This window comes from Cucurbita pepo, chromosome 13, assembly GCF_057944985.1.
Source record: "Cucurbita pepo subsp. pepo isolate OVF chromosome 13, ASM5794498v1, whole genome shotgun sequence".
In the NCBI taxonomy this organism is placed as follows: Eukaryota; Viridiplantae; Streptophyta; class Magnoliopsida; order Cucurbitales; family Cucurbitaceae; genus Cucurbita; species Cucurbita pepo.
Window position 1 is genome coordinate 1,907,129 of NC_141810.1, and position 14,909 is coordinate 1,922,037.

Consider the following 14,909-nt stretch of genomic DNA (forward strand, 5'->3'; position numbering starts at 1 on the left):
GCGGGTTTCCTGGAAAATGGTAGAGATCGACCCGCTACCCATCATCTTTTAAAATACCCGACAACCCGATAAACCCGCTTATATATATTTTTTAATTTTTTTCCACCTGCCGCACGAGTCTTAAATTGCCTACTACCGACAAAAATAAAATAAAATAAATTCGAAATTTGAAATTCGTCTTAGGGAAATAAAATTTAAATAAATAAAAAATGTATAGAACAAAAGTAGACAATATTTATTAACGATGATCTTAAGCTGATACAATACCAATGCACTTAGCATTATGTTAGTGGGTCGTAGCTCGACCAGCTAATTAAGAAAATGATGAGTAGAATGGGAATGAGTCATGTGGGTGTAGAAACGAACCGTCTCTTTCTTGCCACCTCAAAAGGACCAAACATGATGAGGTGGACGAATGGAAAATAATTTATGTATACCTTCAAAAATTCAAATATTCCAATTTTTTTTTTTCAATTCACCAATTTTGCAAATAATATAATTCAAAATATGGAACTTACTTATCCTAAAAAATAATAACAGTAAAAACCTAAGTACTTAAAATAGTTTGTAAAGTGATATGACAGTCGCTCATAACGAAAATTAGGATCATCACATTGATTTTAGCCCATTGATATTAATCGAGATTTTAGAAATTTATACTTGAACGATTGTTAGCTCTATCATTTCTATACGTGTTGGGTATTATTTTTATTTTTTATTTGGTGGGGTTGACATTTTTAGAATTATTATTCTTTTAGTTGGGTTTAGTTGTCAATCTAGCCATCTCTTTCACAATATTTAAATATTGATATAAATTCATAGGTCCTTTCCACCTTTAATTTCCATAAATTTATAAAAATTGATTGGATTGCGTATTTCACACTTTATCTAAAAAAAATTATGTATCTAGTAATCTTTTCTGAACTGAAACGTCGAGAAATAAGTGGAAGAGGCAAACGCCCCTTTAGTGACCCAATTTAAGACCTAAAAAAATAAGGCGAGTCTAGCCTCACGACTGCTTCACGTCATTTTGATCTAGATAATATTGATGCAAATATTGTATTTAATAGTTTTTTTTTCTTTGCCATTATAATGATAGAATTTAAAAAAAAAAAAATTATTTACTCGAAAAAGAAAAAAAAGAAGTAAATAATGATGTAATAATAGGAGCGGAGGAACAAAATTTAATTAGCATTAATGCTTAAATACAACTTTTTTTCATTATTAATTTTGGTATAAATTTGAGAAGCATTATTATTGCTATTATTTATTATTATTGGTACAATAATACTTGTCATTATTGTTTTCTATAAATTGTACTTCTAAAAATTAATTTAGCTCTTTAATAATTATGGGAACCCACAAGAAACAATTAATTTTGGCGTCCTTTTTGTAATTTTCTTACCTCCTTAACAATGTTAAGTCATCAATATTATTATTATTATTATTATTATCTTAAATATGGATTCCATCGAAAAATTGATCAAAAAAATAATTTATTTATTCTTATAATTTTAACAATGATACAAATGTTCGTCTTAGCACTTAAATTTAGGGCATAAAATAAATATTTATAAAGTCTAAAGACTTATTAATTTAAAAGTTTATACTCGAACAATTCTTCAATTTTAAATAGTTCTAGTTATATATATAAATTTTAGGGTGGATGTGATTACAAATTTTTTAATTATTAATATTATTAACTAAATAATAATAATGTGTCATATTTATTTGATAAATATTATTGGCAAAGTAGATGACAAATAGAGTAAAAGTAAGATGCCTAATTTTTTTAAAATTTTTTTAAAAATAAATCTAAAGGTTGAAATATAAAATAAAATCTTATTACTAAAACTAGAGTTTACCCAAATATTTTAGTGGACTAGAAAGAAAAAAAAACCATATATTCCTAATTTGACTTTGACCCAATAATTTTTTTAATAAAAAACAAAAATAACTTTACTTAATATTATTTTAAATGAATTAAAATATCTTTCCGCACTTTGTTAGATATTTTATAAATATTTTAAAATTATATTACGAGTAGCACTAATAGTTGAACAAAATTAGGACTAGAATGATCTATATAATTTGTAGTAGAAATTGAGACTCGAATATTATCGTATTCTATTTTTCAGTCAAATATGTTAATAAATTTGTACTATAATTGTAACTTTAAAATGTTTTTAAATCCTTAATGATAATGCTACAAATATACATATATATTTATTTATTTTCTTAATTTAATCTTCAATTTTTTTAAAAGAATTATACGACAACAAAAAGTCAAACCACAAAGCGGCTCCGTATGTCGTCTAACTTTTTTTGCCATCATACGGCGTCGTATTCTTAAGCCACTCTTTACCTAACGAACGGACGTCCATGCCTCGTCGGATTGTAGCATAGGATCTCAGCCGTCGATCCGTGCCAGTGTGGGTCCACTAAAAAAAATTTAAAGAGAAAAGAGCGTAATTGGCGGTGATTTTTTTTTTTTCTTTTTTCTTTTTCCCCTTTTTTCGTACGTGGACGGACGCGGTAACGATTATGGTCATGTGGAACCACGTGGAAAAGTGGGTCCCACCACGTGTCTCTCCGGCAGTTCTCCGGCCACCGCAGCCACGTTCTCCGCCACCGCTTCCAACTAACCAACCACCATTTTTCTAAACACTACACAAATCAACACAATTAGCTGTTTTGTTTTGTTTTATTTTATTTTATTTTATATATTTCTCAGGATTAATATAAATAAATTGCTAAAACTGGGAAGAATATGGAGAGTTATTGGATATGATATTTTGAGGATTTTTAGTTAAATTTAATCAGATAATTTTTTTTAAAAATAATTGAATATCTTATTTGATAATGAACAGATTTATTTTTGTAATTAACAAAGTGGAAGGAATAAATTTATACTTAAAAAAAAAACCAATCAAAGGAATAATATGTCGTGTTGTATCATAATTATTGGATAATATATGTTCTGTCAATTTTAAATAATTGGGTCCGAATTTAAATAATTGACTAATTGGGAAATATTTAAAAAAAATTAAAATATTGAGGGTTCGGTTGAAAATTTTAATATTTTGAGGATAAAATTGCTATGGGCCTGGGAGACCTCTTTTCAAGGGAAAAATCATTGGGCCAATAGATCTTTTAAGCCCATTGGTCAATATGATATTATTTTTAAAAATTAGATAAATTTTGAATTTAATATGTTTGTGAATTTTGAAATTTTTAATAGGTCCAAAAATTATTAAATATAAAATTGAAAATCTAAATAACTATTAGATATTTTTTAATATTTATGAATTTGTTGACCACAAAATTAATCTAATTTATTTCTTTATTCGTATAAATAACAACTTATCTCGAAACTTGTTTCGTCACGAAATAGCTGATGCAAATTAAATATATTAATTTCGTGGAAATAATGACTTGAAATTACCTAGATATTTTGTTGTAATGTTTAGTTGTGGTGCAAATAATAATAATAATAATAATAATAATAATTAGGATTAAAAAGTAGAAATTTGGTTGAGAGGGACAGCGGTGTTAGGGGGTCAAGCCAGCAGCTGCGTCGGTGCGGGCGGCGGACCAAGTCCACACCCACAACTTTCAAAACTAGACCATTTTCCCCAATCTCCCACCTAATCTCTCCTACTCCCTATTCACCTCCAAAAAAAATCATACCCAAACTAATAAATTAGAGATTTATAAGACATTGACTTAATAGTTGGAGATAGTTGATATATAATATTTAGATAATATATTAGTTATGAATATATCTTAGATATTATATCTTAATATTATTTTCTTTGTTTATAGTAAATTTTATTTTATTTTTAATATTTAATTAGTTTATATTTTATTTATTGGTAGGTATTAGTTAGTAGCTTGTATTCTATTTAAAGGTTATGAATATCAGTAAGAATACACACCATCCATTCCAATTATATTTCTCATTCTTAACACATATTAGATAGAAAATTAAAAATTTAGAATTGGAAATATCTCTCGATATTTATAAACTAGCATCTAATTTATCATTTCAAATTTGTCGAACTTAAATAACGTTGTTTAAGTAATTGAATCTAAGCTGACGATAAACTTTGATTAATTAATTTGATAAAGACGAATCATCAATACCTAAAGTAGAAAATGACATATCTTCTACTTCATTCCTTCGTTTTAATGTTGATTTTTGTGTTCAATCATAGAAAAAGGTGAGAAATCAAGATAAAATGGAGACTTAGGGAATGTGAAAAGCATATTACAATCTCAACCTAACATACAAACAAATTTGAATTTTTTTTTCTTTTCAAACGCTTTATTCCACTCATTTATTGTATATGTTTCGTTATTCTTTTTTAAATATAAAAAAATTAATTAAATAAATAAAATTATCTTATTTCTAAGCATTTTTAAATCCATAAAAAATTACAAATAATATAGTAATTTCAACTCCAACAATCATATAAAAATTTTAAATTCCAAAAAAAAAAAAAAAAAAAAAAAAAGTAAAAATTTGTTGTTAAAGAAAAAGAAGAAAATAGTCATCGTCCTTCATTCATTAGTGGTTATCCGTTAGGGCATATGATTGATACAAAAACTTTTTGTATTTAATTTTGGTAATAAATTAATAATTCATCCATTAATATTGGCGGAGCCCCTCACCTAACTCCAACCTTTTTGTTTTTTTTATTATTTTTTTATTTTTTCTTTGGTTCAAAATTCTTTTTCCTTTATTTTCTTTATTTTTATATAGGTTAACAAAATGTTGATATAAAAAAAAAAAATTTGAGTTTCATTGTAATAATCTTATAATTCAAAGAGTGTTGCGTGCATTTTACGATATTTAAGTGCTTAATTATAACAAGTTTAGGGGCTAATTCATTAATTTGAAATTTTGTACTGTTTTTGTAATTTTCTTTAATTACAAATTCAAATATGTGGCTGGAATTCTCCTACATATTAGGAGCAGCAGCAATATAACCAATACGATCAATACTGTTAGTTTTAACCTATCAGATAAGTTTCCACACCCTTAAAAATATTTGTTCACTCAGGTGTGATTATACAATCCTTCCTCCTTGTGGGTCAGTGTCCTTGGTGACACACAACCTAGCTTCTCACTCTAATAATATTGGTAACAAGCCAACTTTACGGTATATATATCATTCCCCTCCGACTGATGTGAGATCTTACAAGATATCAAAGTACCTGGTATATATATCATTCCCCTCCGACTGATGTGAGATCTTACAAGATATCAAAGTACCTATAATGTAGACATCTATGCTACATCTCAGGTATAGAGACGATATTGAATAAACATGTTGAAAAAAAAAAAATATATATTATTCATTAACTAAGATTGTTATAAGGTCGACATGGAGTAGGAAGGCAAAGAAGAAAGCGTCTCCTTCCACATACAGCAATCAAATGAAAGCATGGCGCCAACAAAACCATCCGCGTGGCTCTGCAATTTATGAACTTTCGAAGACTTTTTCTTTTCCGTGTGTGAATCAACCTCTCCTACTTCCATACTAAATCTGACTTTTTCCATTAATTCCAAAAGGTACCTTTTTGCTTTTGGCCCTCAATCTACGACCAGATCATCCCTTTTTCTCCACTCCCCTGTTTCTTCATCACTTATAAATTTCCACTCAATTCTGTGTCTTCCTCATCTTCCAACAACAAACAAAACCCACAAAGTTAAAAAACGAAACACCAATGATTCAAATTCTCCTGTCTGGGTTCTAATTCATTTCCCCTGTTTTTAAAGCACCGCCGGAAAATATGAACACGATGATGAACAGAGCGGATCTTCAATTCCAGCTAACGGATGTTTCAACGGCCCTTTCGAATCTGATTCTAACGGGCGGAGGAAATACATTGGATTCGATCTTCTCTCACTGCGAGAATTTAGCCTCTGTGAACGACGGCGGAGATTTTGATCGGCCTGTGGGGTCGTCGGTGTATCTCCAGCAGCGGGAGGTGTTGCAGAGATTTTCTCAGGACAGTAAACCAAATGGGTCTCGGGATTTGTTTTCACGGGCGTATGAATTGCTGTATTCGAGAAGCGGGGCTGCTGTGGGCGGCGGTGAGAGGAAGCTTTATAGAGGAGTGCGGCAGAGACATTGGGGGAAATGGGTGGCGGAGATTCGGCTGCCGCAGAATCGGATGAGGGTGTGGTTAGGAACGTACGATTCGCCGGAGGCTGCCGCGTACGCGTATGACTGCGCTGCCTGTAAGCTCCGGGGGGAATATGCACGGTTGAATTTCCCGAATCTTAAGGAGCTGATGACGGATTTGGGCGCCGGCGAGTTTGCGAGATTGAGTGGGTTGAAGAAATTGGTCGATGCTAAGATTCAAGCGATTTTTCAAAAGATTCGGAAGGGGAAAGGGAAGAAGAGTGTGAAGAAGAATGATTCTCAGAGAACCGGCGGCGATTTGAGTTCCGGTTCGTGTTCTTCGTCGTCGTCGTCATCAGTGTCTCTGCCGCCTGCGGCAGTGGAGTTGACGGATGAGTGGAGTTGGGAAAGGGTGCAGCCGCCGGTCGCGGCGGAAGAGGGGTTGTGGAACTTCGAGAACTCGCCTCCAGATGTCTCCACGGATTGTGCGACGGCGACGGCGGGATTAGAAACGGAGTGCTACTCATTGGCAAAGATGCCTTCCTATGACGCGGAGCTCATATGGGAAGTTCTTGCAAACTAGGGCTTGTTAATCTTCAAAAGACCCAAAAAAAAAAAAAAAAAAAAAAAAAAAAAAAAAAAAAAAAAGATAATTTTGATTCTAACTATTATTTGTTTGAGACATGATATCTTGTTCAAACATGCAAACTATGTTCATAGGTTGTTTTGATTATTAATATAATAACATCGAGTTAAACGTCTGAGATCTTATTAAACATTCGAACTTTTGACATCTTGTTCAATAATTTGGATATCAAATTCTCATCGAGTTAAACGTCTGAGATCTTATTAAAGATTCGAACTTTTGACATCTTGTTCAATAATTTGGATATCAAATTCTCATCGAGTTAAACGTCTGAGATCTTATTAAAGATTCAAACTTTTGACATCTTGTTCAATAATTTGGATATCGAATCGTCACGTTCCAAGGATCCGGTGCACATAGAACAGTGTAATGTGGAAACTCTTAGAGGATGGAAGTCCCACATCCGCTAATTTAGGGAATGAAACATCCCGTGTTTTACTAAAAATGCTAAAAAATCAACTTTCATGAATTAACTCTAATATTTAAGAGCTTTCTAGGAGTATATCGTGGATTTGGGCTTTAATGACTTGGCCCAATAATTTTGATTTGATTTTATTTCTATATTGGGCCTAACCCATTTGAATTTGGGCTTTGGGTCAAATTGTTTGTAGGCCCATTTAAATTTGGGCTTTGGGCCAAACTGTTTGTAGGCCCATTTAAATTTGGCTTTGGGTCAAATTGTTTGTAGGCCCAATTGAAACCAGAAGATTGGATTACTATGGCTCCTAAAAGTAATATTCATTTGTTTCGACTGTTTGGGTATCATTTCATTTTGTCAAATTTTTTTTAACAAAACGACAAAAAAAAAAAAAAAAAAAAACGAATAAATAAAAATTTAAACATATTCTGATTCTTCACTAAATTCTTCTGGGTTTTGATTCTCTGCCATTTCCATTGATTAACAACTCCCAAAGCTTTTCTCCATTTCCACCTTCCTTCGATCTTTCTCATCTGCATACTTCCGATCATCTTCTTCTTCTTGAAATCCTTGCTTAATTCCGCCGGAAAAGTGTCTCTCCGCTCCTTTCTGCTTGTTTTCTTTCCCATTTCTTCACAATGTTGCCGTTTTCCCTCTTCATTTTCATCTACTTCGCTACTCTTTTGCCCTCTCCATTTGCCATTGCTCAGCTCACTACCTGCTCCGGGATAGTCCCCATGAATTACCGGAACGACAAGATTTCCATTACCGACTTTGGGGGAATCGGCGATGGCCGCACGTTGAACACTAAAGCATTTCGAGCTGCGATTTATCGGATTCAGCATTTGAAGAGAAGAGGAGGTACCTTACTTTACATTCCTCCAGGGGTTTACTTGACTGAGAGCTTTAATCTCACTAGCCATATGACCCTCTACCTCGCTAAAGATGCTGTTATCAAAGCTGTTCAGGTATCTAAATCTCTCTGAAGTTCATTGTGATTTCGCTAATTAGTGTGTGGTTGTTGTTGGATAAGATAATTTCCTTAATTTTTCGCTGTTCTGGTTCTCTTGCTTAGTTTTTGTTGGAGATTATGAGTGGTTTCTAAATCAGGGGATGGGATTTTCTGAACGAATGATTAAGCTGTGGGTCCGGAATTGAAATTGCAAGAAGTGGTGGATGGGACTTTGATTAAGCTATGGCATGTGCATCCACTCTAAATTAATACCATTACATTGATTGGACCCTTGACAGTCTGTTCTTTGTCGGGCCCTGATGCTAACTTTTAATAAGAATGTGATCCATTTTAGTTGATCGGTCCATTCAAAGATCTTAAATACTAATTTGTGATTATTATTTTGCTGATCTGCACATCAATTTGAGCAAGCTAAATTGTTTGTCACTTAGCTGATATGTTTAGTGTATAAGCTATGTCAAAACATTGGTGGGTTCTAGTTACAATAATAATGACAACGTTGTTAACTAGTTGTACTAATTACTTGTCTTAATTCAGGTCTATTTCAGTTAGCAGAAAGGGAAATAGGTCTAATTTATGCCAATTGGGAACGTTACCTATTTCTATAGTAAACGTTTCCTTTTGTTTTCCCCTTGGGAACGTTACCTATTTCTATAGTACTTGAATTTAATACTTGTAGTGTTCAGATTTTGAAATTAGAACTGTGTATTTAGTGTCTGAAGGTTGTCTCCACTATGGTTACGAGCCTCCTATAATCATTCTTTCTGGTGGGTTTGTGTGTATGCCATGGATGGTCAATTTAGTGGGTGAAAGATCCTGGGTTTATGATATTTGGCTCTTCTTAGTTTGCTGCAGATGATGAGAGTTGTTAGGGAGAGGTTTCCACACTTTTATAAAAAATGTTTCGTTCCCCTCTCCAACCGATGTGGGATCTTACAATCCACCCCTTCTTCGAGACCAACGTCCTCTCTGACACTCGTTCCTCTCTTTAATCGATGTGGGATCTCACAATCCACCTCCTTTGGGCCTAGCGTCCTCACTAGCACACTGTCCGATGTCGGGCTCTGATACCATTTGTAACAGCCCAAGTCCACAACTAACAAATATTGTCATCTTTGGGCTTTCCTTTCGGCTTACCTTCAAGATTTTTAAAATGGGTCTGCTAGGGAGAGGTTTTTAAAATGGTTAGCTGACACTTGTTCCTCTCTTCGATTGACGTGGGATCTCACACTTCCACTCTACCTTGCATTGTTTAAATTTCTATAGTAAGCTTCCGATTTTTGCTTGGTTCTCCAGGGTTCTTCAAATTGGCCAGTAGTAGCTCCGTTGCCGTCTTATGGAAGAGGGAGGGAGCGTCCTGGAGGAAGATATGTAAGCTTTATTCATGGAGATGGTGTTCATGATGTGGTGATCACTGGTATGAACCATCAAATTCTTTTAAATATGAAAGAAACTGCAAACATGGTTCACTTGTGTTGGTTCTTGGAAAAGTTATGGATATTGACAGCCCGAGTAAAATTGTTGTCTTAGGTGAGAACGGGACTATCGATGGCCAAGGTGATGCCTGGTGGAACATGTGGAGGACAGGAACTCTGAAGTTCACTAGGCCGAATCTTGTTGAGTTTATCAATTCTTATGATATCATTATTTCCAACGTTAGGTTCCTGAATTCTCCGTTTTGGAACATTCATCCTGTTTACTGCAGGTATCAATCTTGTTACAACTCCATACAATTGCTCGCTCGTAACATGTTGAAATACGACTAACAATGTTCAACATATTTGTTGAATTCATGTTGCAGTAACGTTGTTGTCAGATACGTCACGATATTGGCTCCTCGTGATTCCCCGAACACCGATGGAATTGATCCAGGTGCAGTTTTGGATCCTTGAGTGCACATCATGTAGTTATTAGCTTCTCCTGCCCCTACCCCTGCTCCTGGCCAGTCCTGGTCACAAGAGCTATATGCTTATTATGAGTCATGTTCAAACTTCTCATACTCTAAGCTTTGTGTAAACTTGAAAGTGACAAAACTTGCAAACTGATGCTCACAGATTCAAGCAATAACGTTTGCATAGAAGATTCCTACATTTCAACTGGAGATGATCTTGTGGCTGTGAAGAGTGGATGGGATGAATATGGTATCGCTTATGGTCGTAGTAGTTACGATATTACCATCCGAAGAGTTTCGGGGTCCAGCCCATTTGCCGGAGTTGCAGTAGGAAGTGAAACCTCCGGCGGAGTGGCGAATGTATTGGCCGAGCACCTGAACTTTTACGACATGGGAATTGGTATCAACATCAAGACGAACATCGGTAGGGGAGGGTTCATAAAGAACATAACTGTGTCGAACGTCTACATGGAGAGATCAAGAAAGGGTCTAAAGATTGCTGGCGATACCGGAGATCATCCAGACGACAAGTTCGACCCAAATGCTCTTCCGATTGTCAAAGATATCACGATTAAAAACGTTTGGGGTGTGAACGTACAGCAAGCAGGTTCCATATATGGCTTGAGGAACTCTCCATTCACCGGTATATGTCTTTCGAACATCCACCTTCGTGGTGCGATGAGGCCGAGATCAGTACCATGGACTTGCTCGTATGTAAGTGGTGCAGCTCTCTTGGTTAGTCCATGGCCATGCTCGGAGCTCACCAGCACACAGCAGGATGGCTCGTGCTCTGCTAACTTGTAAATACATATACTATTAGTTCCTTAAACGTGTGAAGATTTAGCTTTCTCGGTTTGTAGTGACTATTTCATTTGTATGGTAAGTGTGTATGATATGAATCATAATGACGTTCAATTTCCTAGTCCACCATTTAATAGGTGTTGCTTTGTGGGCTGAGCCTCCAGATTCTTTTAAAAGCCCAATATTTACATCTTTTGGACCTCACTGGAACGCTTGCTTCATAGGTGATGCTTTGTAGGCTGGGCCCACTCCAGCGTGCCCGGCACAGCCCACTCCAGCATGTCCGGCCTTACTATCCAGCGTGTGTCGTGCAGCCCAGCCCACTCCAGCGTGCACGGCCAATCCCACTCCGGCGTGGAGTAGGAGGGCGTGCAGCCTAGGCAACTCCAGCGTGTCCGGCCTTACTATCCAGCGTGTGCGGCCCAGCCCACTTAAGCGTGCGCGGCCCATGCCACTCCAGCATGTACGGCCAAGCCTACTTCAGCGTGCGCGGCCCATCCCACTCCAGCGTGGAGTTGGAGGGCGTGCGGCCTAGCCCACTCCAGCGTGTGCGACCCAGCCCATTCAGCATATTGGGCCCAACACTCTCAGCGTGAGCGGCCCAGCCCATCCAGCGTGCGCAACCCAGTCAACATATAAAGTTTACTTCGTTTGGGCCTCGATATTCTTTTGAAAGCCTTATATTTACATCGTTTGGGCTGGGCCTCCAGATTCTTCTGAAAGCCCAATATTTTCATCGTTTGGGCCAACTAACTGGGCCGCGTGCTCATAGGGTTTGCTTTGTGGGCTGGGCCTCTAGATTCTTCTGAAAAGCCCAGAATCTTTACTTCGTTTGGGCCTTACTAACTGGGCCTCCAGAATATTTGAAAGCCGAATATTTGAAAGCCCTTGGTTTGGGCCTCCAGATTCTTCGTTTGGGCTTTTGTTTGGGCCTTACTAAATGGGCCGCTTCTCTGGGCTGGGCCGCCAGACTTGAAAGCCGAATATTTACTTCGTTTGGGCCTTACTAACTGGGCCGGTTGTCTCATAGGTGTTTCCTTGTGGGCTGGGCCTCCAGATTCTTCTGAAAGCCCAATATTTTTATCGTTTGGGCCCAACTAACGGACCGCTTGCCTCATAGGTATTGCTTTGTGGGCTGGGCCTTCAGATTTTCTGAATGTCTAATATTTACATCGTTCGGGCCCAACTAACTGGGCCGCAGCCCTCATAGGTGTTGCTTTGCGGTCTGGGCCTCTAGATTTTCTGAATGCCTAATATTTACATCCTTTGGGCCTAACTAACTGGGCCGCTTGGCTTCATAGGTGCTTCTTTGTAGGCTGGGCCTCCAGATTCTTCTGAAGCCCAATATTTACATCGTTTGGGCCTAACTAACTGGGCCGCTTGCCTCTTAGGTGTTTCTTGTGGGCTGAGCCTCCAGATTCTTCCGAAAGCCGAACATTTACATCGTTTGTGTCTCACTGGGCCAGTTGCATACGAGTGGGAAACCTCAGAAGTTGCTTGATTCAGTAAACGAAGAACATGTCTGCTCGTGATCGCTCAGTTTGGCGCCAAAGTTAGCCCTGTTCAGTGGGTTTAGTTAGGGTTACGTTTGATTTGGGGTTCGGTTTCCGGTTCCATTCAGCAATGGATTCGTCACCTCCTTCAAAACGCCGGCGTAAGAACCTCAATTTTGATGATCCCTTTGAGACCTTACTTGCAACATCTTCCTCCGTTAATAGATTGTCCCCTGTCGTCGTTTTTGCTCATGGTGCTGGTGCCCCTTCTTCTTCAGAATGGATCGTCAGGTCTTTCTCGGACAATTTCTTTAACGTACTCGCTTTAACCCTTTTCGTTTCTTCTAGTTTTATTTTTGGTGTTCAATTTAGTTGATGAACTTGGAGAACTGTAGGGCAAGGGTGATAAGAATTTAGGGTTGAATTTGGATGAAATTGTGAGTTTTGGGTTTCTCTGTACAGTTCTTCTTTCAATATTCATTTGCTTTTAGCTTGAAGTCTGATGATTCCCCTCACTCATTTGAAGGGTGCTTTCTTCTTCAGTTGAGGAAATTGTGAATTCTTGCCTGGAGTTTCTAGCTGAATTTGTTATCCCCATGGAGTAGAATAAGCATGCCTGTTACCATATTTATCTTTCTATTTTGCATTTGACGATGGTTTCTAAACCATTTCTTACCTCTTATTTGATATTCAAATACTTGCAGTGTGGTTTACTTTTATCCTGTAAAACATTTTTGACCAATTAGTTGACTTGTGAAGATTATAATTTCTTGATTTCATCCAGATGGAAAGATATGTTAGGCAAGGCACTGCATGCTGTTGAAGTTGTCACCTTTGACTATCCATGTGAGTACTTAACATTTAACACTGCAGTGATAGATGATTGTATACCTTTTACTATGTTACTTGGTATTGAACATAATGGACTCAAAATTAGCTGTTTCTTTCAATCAATTTTCACCTGGCAGACATTTCTGGTGGAAGGAAATCTCCTCCCAAGGCAGAAAAATTGGTCCCATATCATACAGAAATTGTCAAAAGGGAGATTGCAAGGTACCCTGGGCACCCTTTGATTTTGGCGGGTAAATCGATGGGTTCGAGGTAATAACTTTGTTTGTTTGCTTGCAATCTTGCTAGTTTTAAGAGTTCTCCATTGGGTAAAAGTGGTTTTTACTTATTTTATTCATTCGCAGAGTAAGTTGCATGGTAGCTTGTGAGGAAGGCATTCATGCTTCTGCAATTATTTGCTTGGGGTATCCCTTGAAGGTTTGAGATTATTTATACATATCATATTGAAAAAGCGTTCAGGCTTTAGGGTAAATAAACTGTTTTGAGTTGTGGTTTATTTTGCATCTTGTAGATGGTTATCTATCAAGTATATAAACAGATAGTTCTGGTCATAACAATCCTAGGACAACCTGACCTTTTTATAGGAACTTTAGTGGGCAAATAAACTTGACCTCCTAGTTCAGATGTGCAATAATCATACTCGAATTAAAGTGTTCGGAGTAAATAGCTGTCATTTTTTATGGGTTTGAAAGATATTTGCGAGTAGGAAAGGCAATGAAGGTGACATTTTATGATGTACAATTGAAGCTTCAAGCTCGTGACGATTAATCATGTAAGCTGTGTGTTTTTAGGGCTTGAAAGGGGATGTGCTAGACCAGACACTGTTGCACGTTACCGTTCCTATCATGTTTGTACAGGTACCTCTTCTTTACACAACTTAGATCAACAACTGAACAGTGTATGCTGCAATATTCTCTTCTTTAAGATATGAAGCATAACCCACATCTTCTATGGCAAAGAAATTACATAGCTCTGGATCTACTTTGGTTCCATGAGGGAACATTATAGGCCATGTTGGATAGAGTTTGCTCTTTGGCACCTATGCCGTATAACTATCGTAATGCTTTGTTGAGAACGGTATACTATTTTCTTTGCTCGCCTTTTGTTGAGTGCACGTTGCTACAACGATCAATGATAGAATTCTAAGGAAACATAGATTTTTTATTGAAGTTCAATCTTTTATAGCTGTGCAGTTTATAATCTCATGATTATGCTATTCAGGGTAGCAGGGATGCTCTGTGTCCTTTAGAGAAGCTGGAGGATATTCGGAAGAGGATGAGATCAATCAGTGGGTTACATGTTATTGATGGTGGTGACCATTCTTTCCAGATTTCAAAGAAATACCTTCAAGCCAAAGGTTTGAGTAAAGATGAAGCCGAAAATCTTGCTGCTCAAGCCCTTGCTACTTTTGTTTCTGGGTTTCTTGGATGGCTTTAGCTAAGCTTCTTTCGCTGTATAAATGTGTCTTTTAGAGGTCGATTTTGTAATATAAACGGTCGTAATATCGAGCGTATAAATTTGTCATCTGAAATTATGTATGCTAGTTTTATGCCTCTTTCTTTTTTCCTTTGTTTTGATTAAGAGTAAAAGGTGTTGTTTTACTAAAATTGAAATGACCTTAAGAATTTAGGGAAAATGTCATTTTATGCTTCTAGATTGATCCCAGGTTTGAAATTTAATCAAGTATTTGTTTAGGGTATACAT

General features: G+C 36.6%; 2 protein-coding genes and 1 pseudogene across 4 annotated transcripts; all 3 read left to right on the forward strand.

Annotated features, from left to right (window-relative positions):
- Positions 1-5,400: 5,400 nt before the first annotated feature.
- Positions 5,401-6,857, forward strand: LOC111809233 (ethylene-responsive transcription factor ERF061 pseudogene; annotated as a pseudogene). The gene is made up of 2 exons (XR_015411442.1): positions 5,401-6,718; positions 6,784-6,857. The product of XR_015411442.1 is annotated as an ethylene-responsive transcription factor ERF061 pseudogene (transcript).
- Positions 6,858-7,677: 820 nt separating this feature from the next.
- On the forward strand, positions 7,678-10,992 carry LOC111808557 (putative polygalacturonase). Its single transcript, XM_023694631.2, has 5 exons — positions 7,678-8,166; positions 9,468-9,588; positions 9,702-9,876; positions 9,973-10,043; positions 10,226-10,992. Exons 1-5 carry the CDS (start codon positions 7,837-7,839, stop codon positions 10,864-10,866), a joined length of 1,338 nt encoding a protein of 445 aa, XP_023550399.1. The 5' UTR covers positions 7,678-7,836; the 3' UTR covers positions 10,867-10,992.
- A 1,333-nt stretch (positions 10,993-12,325) lies between these two features.
- On the forward strand, positions 12,326-14,768 carry LOC111808558 (uncharacterized). Of its 2 annotated transcripts, none has more exons than XM_023694632.2 (6): positions 12,326-12,647; positions 13,141-13,202; positions 13,325-13,457; positions 13,550-13,622; positions 13,997-14,062; positions 14,427-14,768. In XM_023694632.2, exons 1-6 carry the CDS (start codon positions 12,487-12,489, stop codon positions 14,640-14,642), a joined length of 711 nt encoding a protein of 236 aa, XP_023550400.1. In that variant the 5' UTR covers positions 12,326-12,486; the 3' UTR covers positions 14,643-14,768. The 2 variants fall into 2 exon arrangements, with proteins under 2 accessions (XP_023550400.1, XP_086985712.1); XM_087129586.1 differs by having other exon boundaries at positions 12,599-12,672.
- Positions 14,769-14,909: the final 141 nt, after the last annotated feature.

Bases quoted from the DNA above. Each gene is read 5' to 3' on its own strand.
- LOC111808558 (XM_023694632.2), top strand. From the start codon at position 12,487: ATGGATTCGTCACCTCCTTCAAAACGCCGGCGTAAGAACCTCAATTTT. The intron at 13,203-13,324 runs GTGAGTACTTAA...TTCACCTGGCAG, and splicing joins TGTCACCTTTGACTATCCAT to ACATTTCTGGTGGAAGGAAA. The intron at 13,623-13,996 runs GTTTGAGATTAT...GTGTGTTTTTAG, and splicing joins GCTTGGGGTATCCCTTGAAG to GGCTTGAAAGGGGATGTGCT.
- LOC111808557 (XM_023694631.2), top strand. From the start codon at position 7,837: ATGTTGCCGTTTTCCCTCTTCATTTTCATCTACTTCGCTACTCTTTTG. The intron at 8,167-9,467 runs GTATCTAAATCT...TTGGTTCTCCAG, and splicing joins CTGTTATCAAAGCTGTTCAG to GGTTCTTCAAATTGGCCAGT. The intron at 9,589-9,701 runs GTATGAACCATC...TTGTTGTCTTAG, and splicing joins TCATGATGTGGTGATCACTG to GTGAGAACGGGACTATCGAT.